General features: G+C 41.0%; 1 protein-coding gene across 2 annotated transcripts; it reads left to right on the forward strand.

The window, feature by feature from the left end:
- Positions 1–10,797: 10,797 nt before the first annotated feature.
- lman2lb (lectin, mannose-binding 2-like b) lies at positions 10,798–20,677 on the forward strand. 2 transcript variants are annotated; one of them, XM_020474563.2, is made up of 9 exons: positions 10,800–11,031; positions 11,702–11,820; positions 12,127–12,244; positions 12,473–12,555; positions 12,727–12,750; positions 14,288–14,449; positions 14,539–14,653; positions 15,141–15,257; positions 15,405–20,677. In XM_020474563.2, exons 1-9 carry the CDS (start codon positions 10,824–10,826, stop codon positions 15,545–15,547), a joined length of 1,089 nt encoding a protein of 362 aa, XP_020330152.1. In that variant the 5' UTR covers positions 10,800–10,823; the 3' UTR covers positions 15,548–20,677. The 2 variants fall into 2 exon arrangements, with proteins under 2 accessions (XP_020330161.1, XP_020330152.1); XM_020474572.2 differs by lacking the exon at positions 12,727–12,750 and having other exon boundaries at positions 10,798–11,031.
- The last annotated feature ends 92 nt before the right edge of the window (positions 20,678–20,769 follow it).

The following is a 20,769-nucleotide window of genomic DNA, read 5'->3' on the forward strand; positions in this document are numbered from 1 at the left end:
TTGAAAAATCCAACGCATGCACCACACAGAATGTACAGCAATTGCTCTGCAACGCCAATGGGTCAAACGCAAAGTTCCATTGGAAATTAATGTACTTCTGATGTACCAAAACTCAATAAAACGGTCGGTGTGATTGAGGCTTGAGTTCTATTCGCGCCTGCCTCTTTGTGAATAAGTGGAATCATTAACAGTGGTTTGTTCGTTATGCGTGCCTGCATCCCACAGATTTGCCGAACAGATTATCCTTTTAGCGGCACATTCACCACTCAATCTAACGGCTAAAACTCCGGTCTCGTGGCACAGGCGGATGGCCTGAGACATGAAACGATCTACCCTAGCTCGAAATCGGCTCATTAGAACAGTAGGCAAAACTAGAGACGCTGCTGACAGTGTTTGCGAGATGCCGGGTCGTGACTCCGGCCATGTCTACAGACATCCACCAAACAAACAAAAACGACTCTCGGAGAATGAGTGCGCAACTGGTAAATAGTCGCCTATAAATATGTCAGTCAGCTGGCTAGCTGCCGGCAGACTTCTATTCTAGTAACGTTGAAGGGCTCTGGCTAGTATTACCTAGCTAGCTAACGTTAGAAGGATGAATTAAAAAGATAAAGTTAAACAGAGCCTACCTCAGCAGGAGCAAAAAATAGGCTACAAAGTTTTCATAATAACTTACATTTTCAGAGACTATGCTGAGACTGACAGTGATGTGGCGCACAGTGTTGAGGCTGAGGCAGACTGCAATGCATGCAGAGGAGACAGAGAAAGAGAGGAAGCAAGCAGAGAGAGAGGTAAGAACAGTGGTTCCCAAGTTTGGGGTCGGGCCCCATGTGGGGTCCACAGAGAAAATCTGTACTAATCTTATCAAACAAGTTAGGAACTTTAACAAATAATATATGTTTCAATATGAACATCTGGACATGGCATATCTTTCTTATAGGCCTACATTAAAACGCAATCAATAGGCAAAGAAAAATGTCATACGTTTTCATTTATATCGGTGGTTGTTCATCTTATCCATTACCCACCTTTTTTTACCACTGCATCACTGATATTAGTACAGAGTCAGTAACATTCTAATAATGAGTGTGTATGTGATAATACGATCATCTGTGTGCTCCATTGATGTCTGTTTGTGCGGGGCTTGATTAGTAATGCCTAGGAATACAAATGTGAACGCTATGTCATTTGAGAAAAGAGATATCTATGTATAGAGTTGATGACTTTTAGGCATTTCATCATCACAACTGACCGAACAGTCTCTGATGCTACATGTCAGTGGGAGTCATTACTCATATTTCCCCCCTTTCAGGAGTATAACATTACAATTGTATAGCTTACAGGCTATGTGTTTGTAGATGGACTGAGGTGAATTGGGGGAGGGGGGGGGGGGGGGGGCTATATATTGGTGATTTTTGAGGTATGCTGTAGCAGACACAGTGGTGACTGGGGAATCTGAAAAAAGGGAAAAGTCAAGAGCTTGATCTTATAAAAAGAATACCTTCCTCTCTCATAGACAGCAACACATGTTGATATCACCCCAACTCCTTCCATGGCCATGGGAACAGGTGCAAACTGGTTCACACAGATCAATATAAATGGAGTATGACTGGGACTCAGTGGGACTGGAGCCTCAAGACATTATAATATCTCCTAACATTGCCAATATGGATTAAGTGGTAGACCAACACAGCAGGAGCAGACAGTAAATAACATGGTCTGGAGCTCTGAAATCCCTCTACACTCACAAAGCTGAGTATAGGACACACCCAATACAGTATATCAGTGGTTTATAACACTAAGACCTATACATAATGTATTTCTCTGGAACGAGGATTATGGAAAACACAAATGGTGGTGTGTGGGTGTCAGACAGTGGATGTGACAGACTGACTGGCTGACTGGTGTTTCAGGTTTCAGCTGTAAGCTGACATTCTGCAGCTTTTCCAATGTAAGCAATATCTTCTCAAGGGACATAAGGGAAATACTGATGACTTAAAGTCAGATGCTGGATCCTAAACATATGATCTGTGGGTGTCTTAACACCTCGGTATCTGCTCTCTCATTTCCGGCTCTCCCGACTCCCGGCCTCTATTTGTTTCTCAACGACCGACTTCTCCCCGGGGAGCAATAACGTTTTGCACAGTAAACTGCATTAGTGTAATTCCTCCTAGGATAGTGCCAGAAAACGTCTGGCTTCAATCAGCTGTCAATAGTGGACTTCATTAATCGCACCCACTATCACCCTTTGTGAGACGAGATACAGTAGGGATGAGTAGACATAAACAGGATCAGGAAGTGCTGACTCACAGGGGTTGACCTGCTTTTGGGACACTTTACTTATACAGTACTTTCTCGACTATCGTTCCAAATAAATCCAGCACTTCTTTTTAACATGAATGGTCAACTGTAAGTACATTTGTAAACATGCATCTTTATCACTTTTATTTGACTTTGGTATACCTAATACTGTTGCTTTCCGTTAAACAAATCTGTTGAAACTGCATGTGAGGACGTGACAGCAAAGAAATCAGACATCAGAGCTCTGAGGAGCCTGTGATAAACTTCCATTTCACACTCACCAGTGCAGACTACCTGCTGTGCTGGGACATGGACATGAGCGACTGTCTTCAGGTTGTAATGTTAAAACCTGATGCCCTTGATTGACATCCCTAACAGTAGATGAGGGAGAAAAAGATAGTAAATTCTCAGAGATGGGCATCAGAGAATGGTAGGCTACTTTACATGCAACCAAACAATTCATATCAAGTATTGCAATGCTGACTGAGCTCTAGTCTTCATTATAAACTGGGTGGTTCGAGCCCTGAATGCTGATTGGCTGACAGCCATGGTATATCAGACTGCATACCATGGGTATGAAAAACATGTATTTTTACTGCTCTAATTACATTGGTAACCCATTTATAATAGCAATAAGGCACTTCTGGGGTTTGTGATATATGACCAATATAACACGGCTAAGTGCTGTGTCCAGGCACGAAGACCTCCTTGGGCCTTATTGCTTAAATATACACTGAGTGTACCAAATATTAATATTTTTCCATGACATTGACTGACCCGGTGAATCCAGGTGAAAGCTTTGATCTCTTATTGACGTCACTTGTTAAATCTACTTTAATCAGTGTAGATGAAGGGGAGAGACAGCTTAAAGAAGTAATTTTAAGCTTGAAACAACTGAGAGATGGATTGTGTATGTGTGCTATTCAGAAGGTGAATGGGCAAGACAAAAGATTTAAGTGCCTTTGAATGAGTTATGGTAATACGTGCCAGGCACACCGGTTTGTGCTCACCGGTTTGTGTCAAGAACCGCAGCGCTGCAGGGTTTTTCACGCTCAACAGTTTCCCATCTGTGTCAAGAATGGTCCACCACCCAAAGGACATCCAGCCAACTTGACACAGCTGTGGCAAGCATTGGAGTCAACATGGGCCAGCATCCCTGTGGAACGACACCTTGTAGAGTCCATGCCCAGACAAATTGAGGCTGTTCTGAGGGCAAAAAGGGTGGGTGTTATATTAGGAAGGTGTTCTTAACGCTTTGTACACTGAGTATTTGGTTCAATCACTTCACTTGATCGAATGTTCAAATTGCGCCCTCTACAGCAGGCTTTCGGGATTCACTGGTTTTACTGGTCAGTTGATTTAACCAATGTTTGAAGGGCTTAAACCCGAACCATCCAATGGGAAATGTGGGCAGGCTTATTTTGAAGTAGGGAGAGCAATATTAGCATCACTACAGCAACATTAAGACCTCCGGTTTTCCGATTTTGCCTTCAAAATAAAGTCTGCGTTAAAACGCTGTATGTATAATACAAAATTAATCATTTTTGCAGCTTTGCACACCGCATAATGTTAAAACTACATTACAAAATTAAAACTAAAGAGAATTACTACTTTATATAAGATAAATAATATTATAAAGTGGGGCACAATGAGAAATGTTTGGAGCTTAAGTAAATCAATGTAAAGAAGATATTCTACAGACCCTACTGGAGTCTATATATGGTGTTATTTCTTGGGGGGCACAGTCCTAAATACTCTGCAACACTTTCTATTCCATCCACTCCATTCACTGCAATGCAATAGACTGTAGGCCTGTAATTGACATAAAGGCAAATAGAGAAAAAACTATTCTATGTGCTGATGTAAAAGTGTTGGGAGTACTCAGTACAGACTGTAGGAACCACCTTCAAATAATCTGGTGTTATCCATGATCCTAAAGTCAATGCCTATATACAGTATATACAGTAAGTCTCTAAGAACTTTCCACAACTGGATTGTGCAACATTTGCCTATTATTCTTTTCAAAATTCTGCAAGCCCTGTCAAATTTGTTGTTGATCATTGCTAGACAATCATTTTCAGGTCTTGCCATAGATTTTCAAGCAGATTTAAGTCAAAACTGTAACTTGGCCACTCAGGAACATTCACTGTCTTCTTGGTAAGCAACTCCAGTGTAAATTTGACCTTGTGTTTTGGATTATTGTCCTGCTGAATGGTGAATTCAACTCTCAGTGTTTGGTGGAAAGCAGATTGAACCAGGTTTTCCTCTAGGATTTGGCCTGTGCTAAGCTCTATTCCATTAACTTTTTTCTCCTGAATAACTCCTCAGTCCTTAACAACTACAAGCATACACATGACATGATGCAGCCACCACTATGCTTGAAAATATGGAGAGTGGTACTCAGTATTGTGTTGTATTGGATTTGCCCCAAACATAACACATTGTATTCAGATTTTTTTAAATTGCTCTGTTACATTTTTGTAGTATTACTGTAGTGCCTTGTTGAAACAGGATGCATGTTTTAGAATATTTGTATTCTGTACAGGCTTCCTTCTTTTCACTCTGTTGATTAAGCTAGCATTGTGGAGTAACTACAATGTTGTTGATCCAGCCTCAGTTTTCTCCTATCAAAGCCATTAAACTCTGTAACGGTTTTAAAGTCACCATCGTCCTCATGGTGAAATCCCTGAGCGGTTTCCTTCCTCTCTGGCCAGTGAGTTAGGAAGGGTGCCTGTATCTTTGTAGTGACTGATTGCACTGATACACCATCCAAAGTGTAATTAATAACTTCACCATGCTCAAAGGGAAATGAAATGATTGCTTTTTTATGTTTACCCATCTACCAATAGGTGCCCTTCTTTGCGAGGCGTTGGAACACCTACTTGGTCTTTGTGGTTGAATCTGTGTTTGAAATTCAATGCTTGACTAAGGGACCTTAAAGATAATTGTATGAGTGGGGTACAGAGATGAGGTGGTCATTCAAAAATCATGTTAAACACTATTATTGCACACAGAGTAAGTCCATGCAACTTATTATGTGACTTGTTAAGAACATTTTTAGTCCTGAACCTATTTAGGCTTGCCAAAACAAAGGGGTTGAATACTTATTGACTTAAGGCATTTCAGCTTTTCATTTTTTATTAATTAGTAAAAATTTGATATTGATTTCATATCGGTTCGTCGGAAATACATTGCAACTGTGTGAATGCTGACTTTTCTGTGAAATCCAGACAACTGATTACCCATTGGGCCAGGTGTTTTCTGGTTGTATAAACCTTCCTAACCAGTTTGAAAACAATGGGAAGCCCATCCATAGTTGATGGCTTATCAGCAGGTAATTAATTATGCCGGGCAACCTGTTTTTTTCTTTTTAGAGTCAGTTTTTTTTAAAAGAATGCTTAGCGCAAGCAGCCTGTGAGAAGGTCTCTGAGGGCTTTTTGCTTAAAACCTTAACTTCTTTCAACAAAGTAATTTCCTCTCCGACAACTCATGTTAACACAGTCTCGCGTGACTTTTTAGAAAAAAAGCGTATTCACATTGCCTTCTCACAAGACTGCTATAGAGAACATTCACACATAAACACCAAAACTGTTTTCTGAAAGGCAGATGCTGCGGATCCAACTTTTCTGGACACTTCTCGGAGGTGCAGGTAAGCATACCCATGACAACCTTTTAAAATACCGACCACTTCTTTCGGAATGAATCCTCTCCAATTCGTCACGAGTCAACGTTAACACACCATTGTTTGGAGTGGCAAGCCTGAATCCTAATTGCCTCATCTGACAACACACACTTCAGTGTATCCTCGTTTATTTCGATGTCAACTTCTCCATTTGCATGTTGCTCATCTGATTACAATTTCCTCATCTGATACACCTCTACCACAGCTTTCTGTCTCTAAGTGGTAGTATTCATTCCCAATACCTTGGGTGTCTGAGATTTGATTTGGCTGCACCACTGACACTCCATCATATGAACTCTTGGCTACATCAAGATGAAGATCAGTAGCAGGTTCTTTATCCTCAAAGGTGTGTACATTTTGCATATTAAGATAGCAATCTGAGGGTCTTCTCTGAGCAGTTGACATTCCCTCATTTAAACTCTCCAAGGGCAATAGATTTTGTACCTGAGCCTCAGTTACATTCTGTTTGTACCATTTTGTTTAATTTCACCTTGTCACTAGCAATAGAATGTATAAATGTGTCACAGTCCACTTTAAGACTAAATCAAATCAAATGATATTTGTCAGTAAAATGATGGCTGTAATTTGCAATAGCTGTACTTGAACTCAACACTATTCTGAGTTGCATAGAAAAGTAACAGATTCTACATCCTTTTGACAATCTAGAGATACGCCAACACAATCAGTGATACCAATTTGTACAGATATCAAATGTATTTATATAGCCCTTCTTAGATCAGCTGATATCTCAAAGTGCTGTACAGAAACACAGCCTAAAACTCCAAACAGCAAGCAATGCAGGTGCAGAAGCACGGTGGCTAGGAAAAACTCCCTAGAAAGGCCAAAACCTAGGAATAAACCTAGAGAGGAACCAGGCTATGAGGGGTGGCCAGTCCTCTTCTGGCTGTGCCGGGTGGAGATTATAACAGAACATGGCCAAGATGAGTTGACAGTTGAAACTGGAGCAGCAGCACGGCCAGGTGTACTGGGGACAGCAAGGAGTCATCATGCCAGGTAGTCCTGAGGCATGGTCCTAGGGCTCAGGTCCTCTGAGAGAGAGAAAGAGATAATTAGAGAGAGCATACTTAAATTAAATTCACACAGGACACCTGATAAGACAGGAGAAATACTCCATATATATAACAGACTGACCCTAGTCCCCTGGCACATAAACTACTGCAACATAAATACTGGAGGCTGAGACAGGAGGGGTCAGGAGACACTGTGGCCCCATCCGATGATACCCCCGGACAGGGCCAAACAGGCAGGATATAACCCCACCCACTTTGCCAAAGCACAGCCCCCACACCATTAGAGGGATATCTTCAACCACCAACTTACCATCCTGAGACAAGGCCGAGTATAGCCCACAAAGATCTCTGCCATGGCACAACCCGAGGGGGGTGCCAACCCAGACAGGAAGACCATGTCAGTGACTAAACCCACTCAAGTGACGCACCCCTCCTAGAGATGGCATGGAAGAGCACCAGTAAGCCAGTGCTTTGATGCTTAAGTACATTTTAAACCCAATACTTTTAGACTTTTACTCAAGTAGAATATTACTGGGTGACTTTCACTTTTACTTGAGTCATTTTCTGTTAAGGTATCTTTACTTTTACTCAAGTATGACAATTGGTTACTTTTTTCCACCACTGCCATTAGTCTTTGACTGTGTGGCACTGACTTACGTTTGTGCTGTCATCCTCATCTCCTATCTCATTACATATGGGTGACGGGCTCAAAGGTTTGGTCAAAACAAGACTTTGAATGTTACCACTATTCTTGTCACACATATTCCTAAGATTTTTGGCACTACCTTTAGTGACAATGGGCTTTCCAATTGGCCATTGCAACGTTTTGCAACTTGCTGCTTAATAGAATGTATTGCCATTGAAATAGCATGAAAATCTAAAAATGTTATTTTTATATAACTTTCTGATCCTCCCCAACATCCCTGTCACCCCCATACAATTTCAGTTTCAGATTTGGTGGTTCAACAGCATGATTTTTAATTTATCATCTGTGTCAAATTGTTCAGGTCTATGTATTTATCAGTAGGTCACCACAGACAACAGCGTCACTATCAGTACAGTCAACTCCTACTATAGGTCCACTCTATACCAGTCCCTCCACCAACACCAGACATCTGCGACCAACTCCCTTATATAGGCTATAATGAAATGACAACATATATAGAGGTCTACAGTGTATTGCTTTGGGACCAATGGAGATTAGGGAGTAGAAAGTGTTGCTGAGCATATAGACCTCAGTCCACCATGAACTAACACCATACTATATATAGATTCTACAGACTACTGAGTACTTACCACCACACTTTTACATCGGCACATATGTAATGCATATACATTGATTTGCATTGTGGCCAGTGTAATTTGCAGAATAAATGGCTAGCAACACTCTGTATTACTCAGAGCCCCATAAATGACACCAGATTCTACGGACCCTACTGCAGGGATCATCAACTAGATTCAACCACTGGCCGATTTCTTTCTTGAGTCAAAATATATGTTTGACTAAAACATAATAATTTCAAACCTTGCTTACACACTGCCCTATCCCATCTGGACAAGAGGAATACCTATGTAAGAATGTTGTTCATTGTCTACAGCTCAGCATTCAACACCATAGTACCCTCCAAACTCATTAAGCTTGAGGCCCTGGGTCTCAACTCCGCCCTGTGCAACTGGGTCCTGGACTTCCTGACGGGCCGCCCCCACGGGGCAAAGAAAGGAAACAACATCTCCACTTCATTGAATCTCAACACTGGGGCCCCACAAGGGTGAGTGCTCAGCCCCCTCCTGTACTCCCTGTTCACCCATGACTGCGTGGTCATGCACACCTCCAACTCGATCATCAAGTTTGCAGACGACACAACAGTAGTAAGCTTGATCACCAACAACGACAAGACAGCCTGTAGGGAGGAGGTGAGGGCACTTGGAGTGTGGTGTCAGGAAAACAACCTCTCACTCAAGGTCAACAAAACAAAGGAGATGATCGTGGACTTCAGGAAACAGCAGAGGGAGCACCTCCCTCTCCACATCGACAGGACAGCAGTGGAGAAGGTGCAAAGTTAAGTTTCTCGGCATAAACATCACGGACAAACTGAAATGGTCCACCCACACAGACAGTGTTGTGAAGAAGGCGCAACAGCGCTTCTTCAACCACAGGAGGCTGAAGAAATGTGGCTTGTCACCTAAAACCCTCACCAACTTTTACATACCAACTTTTACATATGCACAATTGAGAGCATCCTGTCGGGCTGTATCACAGGGTGGTGCGGTCTGCACAAGGCATCACCGGGGGCAAACTACCTGCCCTCCAGGACACCTACAGCACCCGATATCACAGGAAGGCCAAAAAGATCATCAAGGATAATACCAAGGACAACAACCACCCGAGCCACTGCCTCTACAACCGCTACCATCCAGAAGGTGAGGTCAGTACAGGTTTATTTTTAAAATTTTTATTTCACCTTTATTTAACCAGGTAGGCTAGTTGAGAACAAGTTCTCATTTGCAACTGCGACCTGGCAAAGATAAAGCATAGCAGTGTGAGCAGACAACACAGAGTTACACATGGAGTAAACAATTAACAAGTCAATAACACAATAGGAAGAAAAAAAGGGGAGTCTATATACATTGTGTGCAAAAGGCATGAGGTAGGCGAAGAATTACAATTTTGCAGATTATCACTGGAGTGATAAATGATCAGATGGTTATGTACAGGTAGAGATATTGGTGTGCAAAAGAGCAGAAAAGTAAATAAATAAAAACATTATGGGGATGAGGTAGGTAAAAATGGGTGGGCTATTTGCCGATAGACTATGTACAGCTGCAGCGATCGGTTAGCTGCTCAGATAGCAGATGTTTGAAGTTGGTGAGGGAGATAAAAGTCTCCAACTTCAGCAATTTTTGCAATTCGTTCCAGTCAGCAGGTGCATCAAAGCTGGGACCAACAGCCATTACTAACACACAGAGACTGCTGCCTACATACAGACTTGAAATAATTGGCCACTCGTCACTAGTCACTTTATTCACTTTAGTCACTTTATTAATACCACTTTAATAATGATGTTTACATATCTTGCATTATTCATCCCATATGTATATACTGTAATTTATACCATCTATTGCATCTTGCCTATACCGCTCAGTCATTGCTCATCCATATATTTATATGTACATATTCTTATTCCATCCCTTTACTGAGATTTGTGTGTATTAGGTAGTTGTTGTGGAATTGTTAGGTTACTTGTTGATATTGCTGCACTGTCGGAACTAGAAGCACAAGCATTTCGCTACACTCGCAATAACATCTTCTAACCATGTGTATGTGACCAATAAAATTGGATTTGATCACGTATCTCTCTATTATGTGTGGGAATACTTGGGAACAGATTTCTTAAATTAAAATCACTTAGAGAAGATTTCCTGGTGTTTTTTTTTTACAGTATTTTATGTCCAACAATCAAAACAGTTTTTTGTTGTGGTTTTCTTTTCTCAGAAGACTTGAGGGCCAAATAAAACCAAAAGCGGCCGGTTGGGGAATCCTGCCCTACTGAGTACTCCCCACCCACTTTTACATGGGCACAAATACTAGTTTTTTTCTCTTGTTATTTGCATCGGGGGCATTTATTGACTTTGAAACTTTTTTAACCCCCACATTAAATGCAAATGCTACTTAAATATGAACAAATATGAATCATTGTTGATGTTTTGACAATTATTTATACATCATGAATAAATACAGGTTAATAACGCTTTTCTACTATTACGAAATTCCGTGACCCGGAAGCACTTTTTTTTGTGTTGCTGACGGGATGCTGTTCTCCACCATGAATAAGTCTAATCGGTTTCGGATGGGCAGTTTTAAAATATTTGATTTAATGTTGAATCAGCGAAACATTCATGAATTAACATGTCGGTTTGCGGCTGTTCTTCTTTTAACCTGCCAGTGTCTGGCAGACGATGGATACGAGATGGATGACTTTTTGAAAAGGGAGTACTCTCTTACCAAACCATACCAAGGTAGGCTATCCAAACGCTTTGCTTGCGTTGGTTTCGCAATCAGTAACTATTGTTTTGCTTTCCAGACAATGTTCACAAACATTTACGTTTGTAGTGTACAAAAACACTATTGAAGTATTCAGCAGATAAGTATAGTATTATTGTCTGTACGATATGGGTATTGGCAGGATAGTGTTAACTCAAGTAGCTAACAGTACAGGGTTGCCCAATCTCGGTCTTGGGGACGCCAAGGGGCGCACGTTTTGTTTATTGCCATCCTAATTAAAATAATCGGCTCATCAATATTTTATTATTTGAATCAGCTATGTAGTGTTAGGGCAAAAAACAAGTGACACCACGTCATGCAATTGCATTTGATTACACACAACGGAAGCGGGTAGATTATTGACAGTAAAATAATAGGGTGTAGTTAACCTTTTTGGAGCGTTGTGTAATCCAAAGTGGATCGCCACATTAAACAACCATTTAGTATTGACTTTATTGGTAGATAAGTATTTTACAAATTGGTCCCTTGTCTAAAAGGTCTTGACAAATCCATATTTGTTCTCAAAGGTGAGCAAAGGTAATTTTCACATTGTTGTGATCCAATGGTGAGAACATTGGACAAAGATGTCCCTTTTGTAAATGGCCTATATCAAGTTATACATATTGATTGATTGTGTTTGTGTAGGGTTGGGCTCCTCCAGTTCCTCTTATTGGGACCTGATGGGCAATGCCATGATCACCACTGAGCATGTGCGACTGACCCCTGACTTGCAGAGCAGACAAGGAGCAGTGTGGAGCCGCGTTGTGAGTTCAGCTCTTTCCATCCCGAAGTAAACACCAGCACACTGCTGCTTATCATTGAACAATCTGAAACCCCTACTGCACGTAATACATCGTAGTCTATCTATAGGCCTAGCAGACAAGCCACAACGTATGGCAAACGCATCACCTCATTTGTAGTGACTAATACCATCAATTAGGCTTATGCTTCCTGACTACACGTACAACTCTATAGCACATAGCATTTCAATATACTACGACAGCTAACATGCCATGCCACAACAGTCTTTTCCTCATTCCCCATACTGTCTGTATGCGCTCCTACTGCAGCCCTGTTTCCTGCGGGACTGGGAGCTGCAGGTGCACTTTAAGATCCACGGCCACGGGAAGAAGAACCTGAATGGAGATGGAATGGCTCTGTGGTATACCAAAGAACGCATGCAGACTGGTACTGAGCTTGCACTGTCTAACACACAAACCAGGGTTACTTCCCAAAGTGCACCCTATCCCCTATATAGTGCACAACGTTTGTCCACCGCCCATAGGGTACCATTTTGAGGGTACCATTTGGGACACACACCAAGGTTAAAAGATAGTCTCAAGTGTTGTGGTAATATTACAAGGATCTCAGCATGTTCTTCGTAAAGTGTTGACTGCCAGGGTTTATCACCTGCAGGTCCTGTGTTTGGAAACATGAACCTCTTCACTGGCCTTGGCGTGTTTGTGGACACCTACCCCAATGAAAATAAGAACCATGAGGTATTACATGCTCACTCATACACACATACTCAGGTGGACACCCCCAAAACGTATTAGTGATGGGGGTTTGTCTATTCCCAAACACTCAATCATGTATAATTGGTTTGGGTGTGCAATGTTGTGTGTTTACGCTGCATCCTGTGTTTTCTTGCATCGCTCTTGGGCACACAGAAGAAGTACAATCCTTCGACTCAGGTAGCTACAGTAACCTACAGTAACCTATCAGCCAATCCCAGTCATCCTCTGGCTGAATTGAACAGTGCATGCTTATTTATTTCTATCCTCAACACTCCACCTATCTCATCATTGTTGACTAACCCACATCATGCATGTCTCATCCCTATTGTGTCATGCAATATGTGATGTACGAATGCATTTAGTCACTGATTGTCTCTTAAATGGCAACATATTTTCTAAATAGGGGTCATTTCAAAAAGCCATGACACCCACCATCTCCGATTGTTCAGAAATCATTTCTGTAGTTAGAAATAGATACGATTATCATTCCTGCAACAATTTTAGGTTAAATATAATTAGATCTCTGTGAAATTAAGAATTGATTTCACCCAAATTTGAGATTAAAATGTTTAATTTAAAAGGATTCATATAATATTCAATAGATATGGTACCTAACATTTGATTTGGACAACTTTTTTTTCTAACAATGAGTAAGACATGAGGAATCCAAAGAAATTGTAAAAATCCACCCCCCCCCCCCCCCCCCACGACAATCCCACCCCAACAATGAGTATACAGTATCAGTTATTTTTGCGTAATACATAGTATGGAGCTGCAACTGAGCATTGTTTCTTCATACTATGTAAAGTATTCCCAGTGAATTTCGTTTTTTTTTTTCCATTCAAGGAAATTAGTCATTGAATCATCCTGAAATTAACAGGTTCTGGCCACTAGATGGTGCTGTTTATGCGTAATAATATTAGAATCCCTCAATGTTAAAGGGACAGTTTACCCAAATTACAGTCATCTTTTGGCTTCAACTTTTCATTTTTTATTAATTTACAAATTAATAATTCCACTGACATTATGGGGTATAGTGTGTGCATACACACAATAACCCATAATGTCAAATTGGAGTTATGTTTTTAGAAATGTTTACACACAATCTACTATATACATGTTGTTTGGGTCGGATTGGCGTGGGGGGGGTCCATGGATGGCTTTTGACCATTTTCTGGATTCCTCATGTGAGTGATTCCTCACTCATTGTGAGAAAAAAAGTTTGGTCCAAGTCAGATGTTAGGTACTATATTTATTGAATATTATATGAATCCTATTAATTAAATTGGCCACTTTGGGTTCAATCAATTATCTTAATTTCTCAAAGACCAACTTAATCAACTAAATGTTTCAGGAATGTTAATATTATTTGTTTCTAACTGGAACAATTTCGGAACAATCAGAGATGATGCTTGTCAATCCTCTTGCTTGTGCTTTTTGAGGTGGAATGACTCATAGTGAACTTCTTTTGACCAAAGTAGTGCACTCCATAGTAAATAGGGTGCCATTTCAGATGCAACCACTGTGTTTTAAAGGGATAGTTAGCATTGGCTCACGAAATAACCCCTTAACTTCCTTCATACATAAAAATGGTATCCATGAGTTCATCTGACTCTGGATAAGTAATCTCGCAGCATCCAGTCTCTCGCAGTATCCCCCTGGTCACTGATTGACATTATCAGCTGGCTTATCACAACTTCCTCTGTCTCTGTAGAGGGTCTTTCCATACGTTTCTGGGATGGTGGGGAACGGGACTCTTGCTTATGAGCACGATCGTGATGGCCAGTCCACAGAGCTTGGCGGGTGCACAGCCCTGGTGCGCAACATCCCCCATGACACCTTCCTCCTCATCAGATACACCAAAAACCGACTGACGGTGAGAGAAACACACAAAGCACCATGTTCAATAAACTGTTCACTAACATTACATATTTATTGACCTATGTTTGACCTCCTGACCTACAGATACAGATAGACGTTGACGGTAAACAGGAGTGGCAGGACTGTCTGGACCTTCCAGGGGTACGTCTACCTCGGGGCTACTTCTTTGGAGCCTCCTCTGTTACTGGAGACCTGTCAGGTACTTGGCCTCTATGAACATCTCAGAACAACACTGTTTTTGTGGTTCACCATTTGCATTCTTCTCACTGGTTTTTGAAATCTGTTCATGGCAATCGGATCTGTAATTTCTGAATGGAGAATGGTGGAGAGCCTGTGGTCGAACGGTAACGCTGGAGACCTGGGTTTGATCCCCAAGTCCACCCTTCCTACTGTGCTTCCACTTTCCTGTCTCCCTCTATGTTTCCAGCTGTCTGAATAAAGTGTGAAATGTTAAATGTTGGATTGTATTGATTTATGTGTGGCAGATAGCCTAGCGTTTAAGGGCGTTGGGCCAGTAACTGAAAGGTTGCTGGTTCTAATCCCTGAGCCAACTAGGTGAAAAATCTGCCGATGTGCCCTTTAGCAAGGCAATTAACACTAATTGCTCCTGTAAGTCACTCTGGCTAAGAGTGTCTGCTAAATGACTAAAATGTCAAATGTATTTCTTCCTTCCTCTCATTTCCCAGACAACCATGATCTCATCTCTATGAAGCTGTACCAGCTGACTGTGGAGCGTACTCCGGAGGAAGAGGAGGAGGAAGAGCTCATCCCCAGTGTTGATAACTTTGAGCACTTGAACAAAGGTAAGATGATACAAGCGAACAGTTTCACGTCATGGTTTGATTTTGTTTCAGAAAAGGTGTGATAATTGGTTTTGTCCGTCCAGTTTCAATTGAACTGTAGCATGAGGTCATTTTTCTTTCTTCATGGTTGTTTGTCTCTCGTTACAGTGGAGGTGCAAGAAGAGGGGATGAGTGGAGTCCAGCTCTTCTTCACCATAGTCTTCTCTGTCATTGGTATCTTTGTACTGGGGGTGGTGGCAGTGGTCATGTATGGGCGCTGGAAGGAGAACAGCCGCAAACGCTTCTACTGAGAGGGAGAGCTGGGTAGTCTACGGCTCCATCCCAAATGGCACCCTATTCTCTTTATAGTGCACTACTTTTGACTAGGGGTCTAGTCAAAAGGTGTGCTCTCTGTAGGGAATAGGATGCCATTTGGGATGTCGTCTGAGGGATGCTCTATGTGAAGGAGCACAAATGAGGATGTAGATTTTTAAACATACAACGAACATGCTGTCTGCCATACATAGCTTTACTACATAACAATTCCCTTACCTCAATAATACTTCAACTGCGACAAATGAACCGTTCTCGGACCATCTCGGCCCAAATAAATCAAACGTGACCCTTTTTTTTTTTAAACTTTTTTTTTTAATACTGTGAGATTAATCTTTTTTTTGTCTTTTGTTTCACCTTAGTGTTTAACGTAGGAGGCCATGACCTGTGAATTGCTGACACTGTCATCAGCAGACTGCACTCACTTATATGCAGTGTGCATGATGGCTTCCAGCCTTTCTGTCATGTTCTGCCGTTGAGACTTCCGAATTGTTTGCACTGACATGAAATGCCTGTGAGAAGACTTATATTGAGCTGCCATAATAACTAAGTAATGAGAGAGAATTGTTCTCAACAAAAGTACCTAGCTCGGGCCAGTTTAAGACCAGGGCCTTCAAGATCGTAATGAATCAAATTATATTGCTGGGGGAACTGATCTGAGTTCAGCAGTCCTACTCTGAGATGTTTTCTTGAATATGGGCCCAGGTATCGCAATGTACATGCTAATCCTCTAGTTCTATATTTTGGTTCATGAGCTAACATTTGGCTCTTGGTTCTGTATTTCTGTGCTGTAACTACCATTTACCTACAGTTGAAGTCGGAAGTTGACATACACTTAGGTTGAAGTTAATTTTTAACCACTATAGTTTTGGCAAGTCGGTTAGGTCATCTACTTTGTGCATGACACAAGTCATTTTTCCTACAATTGTTTACAGACAGATTATTTCACTTATAATTCACTGTATCACAATTCCAGTGGGTCAGAAGAACATACACTAAGTTGACTGTGCCTTTAATTTAAACAGCTTGGAAAATTCCAGAAAATTATGTCATGGCTTTAGAAGCTTCTGATAAGCTAATTGACATAATTTGGGTCAATTGGAGGTGTACCTGTGGATGTATTTCAAGGCCTACCTTCAAACTCAGTGCCTCTTTGCTTGACATGGGAAAATCAAAAGAAATCAGCCAAGACCTCAGAAAAACAATTGTAGACCTCCACAAGTCTGGTTCATCCTTGGGAGCAATTTCCAAATGCCTGAAGGTACCATGTTCATCTGTACAAACAATAGTACAAAGTATAAACACCATGGGACCACGCAGCCGTCATACCGCTCAGGAAGGAGACGCGTTCTGTCTCCTAGAGATAAACGTACTTTGGTGCAAAAAGTACAAATCAATCCCAGAACAACAGCAAAGATGCTGCAGGAAACGGGTACATAAGTATGTATATCCACAGTAAAACGAGTCCTTTATCGACATAACCTGAAAGGGTGCTCAGCAAGGAAGAAGCCACTGCTCAAAAACCGCCATAAAAAGCATAGACTATGATTTTTCAACTGTACATGGAGAAATGTCCTCTGGTCTGATAAAACAAAAAAAGAACTGTTTGGCCATAATGACCGTTTTGTTTGGAGGAAAAGGGAGGCATGCAAGCCGAAGCACACCATCCCAACCGTGAAGCACGGGGGTGGCAGCATCATGTTGTGGGGGTACTTGGCTGCAGGATGAACTGGTGCATGTCACAAAATAGATGGCATCACAAGGATGGAAAACAATGTGGCTATATTGAAGCAACATCTGAAGACATCAGTCAGGAAGTTAAAGCTTGGTCGCAAATGGGTCTTCCAAATTGACAATGACCCCAAGCATACTTCCAAAGTTATGGCTTAAGGACAACAAATTCAAGGAATTGGAGTGGCCATCACAAAGTCCTGACCTCAATTCCATAGACAATTTGTTGTCAGAAAAAGTGTGTGCGAGCAAGGAGGCCTACAAACCTGACTCAGTTACACCAGCTGTGTCAGGAGGAATGGGCCAAAATTCACCCAATATATTGCGGGAAGCTTGTGGAAGGCTACCTAAAACGTTTGACCTAAGTTAAGCTATTTTAAATGCAATGCTACCAAACACTAATTGAGTGTATGTAAACCCACTGGGAATGTGATGAAAGAAATAAAAGCTGAAATAAATAATTCTCTACTATTAATCTGACATTTCACATTCTTAAAATAAAGTGGTGATCCTAACTGACCTAAGACAGGGACTTTTTACAAGGATTATATGTATTTGGCTACGGCGTATGTAAACTTCCGACTTCAACTGTATCATACTGTACGGGTTATTGGATTGTTTTCTCTGAAACGGTCTACCCTCTTTTGTAGGTTGTAAGTTGTTAAACTGTTGTCCACCAGCTATCATCTCAAGCACAGATATCAAAACCGATCATCTCACCTGCGGCATATATAGATATATCTCAAAAATAGAAATGCAACTATTTTACTGAGGTACAGTTCATATAAGACATCAGTCAATTGAAATATAATCATTAGGCCCAAATCTACGGATTTCACATGACTGCGCAGGACCAGCCAATCAGAATGTGTTTTTTCCCCATAAAAGGGCTTTATTGCAGACAGAAATACTCCTTTGTTTCATCAACTGTCCGGGTGGCTGGTCTCAAAGGATCCTGCAGGTGAAGACGGTGGAGGTCCTGGGCTGGTGTGATTACACGTGGTCTGCGGTTATGAGTCCGATTGGACATACTGCCAAATTCTCTCAAATGACGTTGGAGGTGGCTTATGGTAGAGAATTGAACATTAAATTCTTTGGTAACAGCTCTGGTGGACATTCATGCGGTCAGCATGCCAAATTCATGTTCCCTCAACTTGAGACATCTGCCAAAACTGCATATTTTAGAGTGGCCTTTTTATTGTCCTCAGCACAAGGTGCTATGTAATGACGTGCCACACCTGTCAGGTGGATGAATTATTTTGGTAAATGAGAAATGCTCACTAACAGGGATGTAAACAAATTTGTGCACAAAATTTAAGAAGCTTTTTGTGCATATGGAACATTTCTGGGATCTTTTATTTCAGCTCATGAAACAACACTTTACATGTTGCGTTTTATATTTTTGTTCAGTATATTTATTCTAATGAATAATGTCAACCTATATTTACCTTTATGATTGATCAAATGTCTCTTGTTCACCTGTGAAAGTTTGTTGGTTGTTTTCCATGTTGACAATGTTTTTAAAACATATTATTGTTATGAAAAACTGTACATTGTCCATCCACGGTGTCATTGAGCCTCGTGGCTAAACTTTAATTCCAAAATCAGATAAAGTAGCCTAACGGTTGGTTTGTAATCAGTTACATTACCAATCCTCTCCAGGCACTTATTTTCTGGTGCCTTACCTGGGTCGTATTCATTAATGCAAACCGTAGTAAAACGGTTTGTTTTGCAATGGAAACAGCTTAGAGCATTTGGGTTAACATTGCAAAAGGTTTTGCTACAGTATGCACAAATGAATGTCATTCTCTAAAAGGTTAAAGGTCGTACGTGAGAGTCCAGGGCCGGCCCTGGGCATAAGCGACGTAGGTGGTCGCCGGCTGCTAGGGGGTACCCCGACCCAATCATTAAAATTTTGTATTTTTATTTTAAGGTCTCAACTTACTGTTGAACGCAATATTGAAATTTGGTTGTGCATCGGTAGTTTTACTCGTGTCATTCAATTAATTAGCCCATGGCAGCAAAACAAAAAAAATTGGTAAATTAATCTGTCCAGCTATCTATGTCTGAATTACTGACCGGGAACAAAGGGCAGGGGCCTCATTTAACAACTATACGTACATTTCTTACTAAATTCTGGCATTTGTGGAAGTCTAGGATTTGCATATGCAACAAATTTGTTGGGGTTTATCACACTGTCACAGGCAACATACTGTGCACGTTGTTTTTATAAATCAGAGCCATACTATGTTTGTTTGCGTGCTACAACCCCACCTGGAAAATGTCCTCCTGGAACAAGAGTTTCTAAAAGAAAGCACAATGGCAAATTTGATCACATTTCTGTAGAGGCGTGGGCAGAATGTTTTAATATTTTTCAGGAAAAAAATGCATGCCGCCTATAGCAAGTGCCAAACACTGGATATACCCTCCTTTTGCATAAAATAAACATATTAGACATCATGGTGATATGTGATCTGCTTATTAACTGCATGTGTTTTATCATTAGGCCTGCTTTTTCATGTTTTTATTAGCCTACCATTGTTATAATTCCCGTGCATCAAATACCTCCATTTTCCCCAAGATAGCAATATTTGCTCGCAATACAGTTGATCAACCACTAGTTGTGTGCGTGGTTTGAGATTTGTGTGAATATAGGCCCACTTTCCTGTCATGTTCAAAATGGATAAATACCAACCTTTGCGGGAAAACTGAAGTATGCAGGTTTGGAGGCTTTTTTGTTGTTGTTGTTGTGCACACACCTTGATAAATCAAGCCCCAGGGGCCCTGACCTCCAGGGAGCCCCTAGTCACTCAAATATCATATTTACATGCCATGTCATGGAAAAATGTGTGGTATTTCAGGAAATTCCTTTTAAAATGTCTAAAATGTATCTCCGCCTCATGGCAAAATGTATAGAATTGCAAAAAACTAGCTTTAAAACTGAAACGTTTTCTCTACACCCCATGGCAAATCTCCCCTAGGGCCCCCAAAAGGGTAGGGGCCCTGTGTGAAACTCCAGCGCTGTATTTCTGTCAGTTCATGATGAAGCTCGAATAGATAGGGCCCGATGTGCTGTTTTAACCTTAAAGGTTTTCTTTAATGTTGACATCTATAGTTAATTATGTTTGGGACTGTGTGGAATGAGAGTAATTTATCGTGTCATAAAACATCTTGAAGCGACGCAAACGTGACTATTTCAATCTTTATTTTGGTGTAATGAAAATGTGAATGCTGTTTGGCTTCTGTCAAAATGTAAAATTCTTGGAAATCTACAGTTGTAAAATATTATCTTGTTGGTCTATATGAGGAGAATGTGCACTGTAGTGCTCTTGTGTCAAATCTCTTTTGAATAAAAATGTCTATGACATTCTTTCTCATTTGGAAACGTCCTCCTTTGCCAAATGTCTATTTACCCCTCTTAGTGTTCTTAGACTGGTGTGACTAGGTAAAGAAGGAGGCATACTCCGGG

This window comes from Oncorhynchus kisutch, linkage group LG3 (genome assembly GCF_002021735.2).
Source record: "Oncorhynchus kisutch isolate 150728-3 linkage group LG3, Okis_V2, whole genome shotgun sequence".
Classification (NCBI taxonomy): Eukaryota; Metazoa; Chordata; class Actinopteri; order Salmoniformes; family Salmonidae; genus Oncorhynchus; species Oncorhynchus kisutch.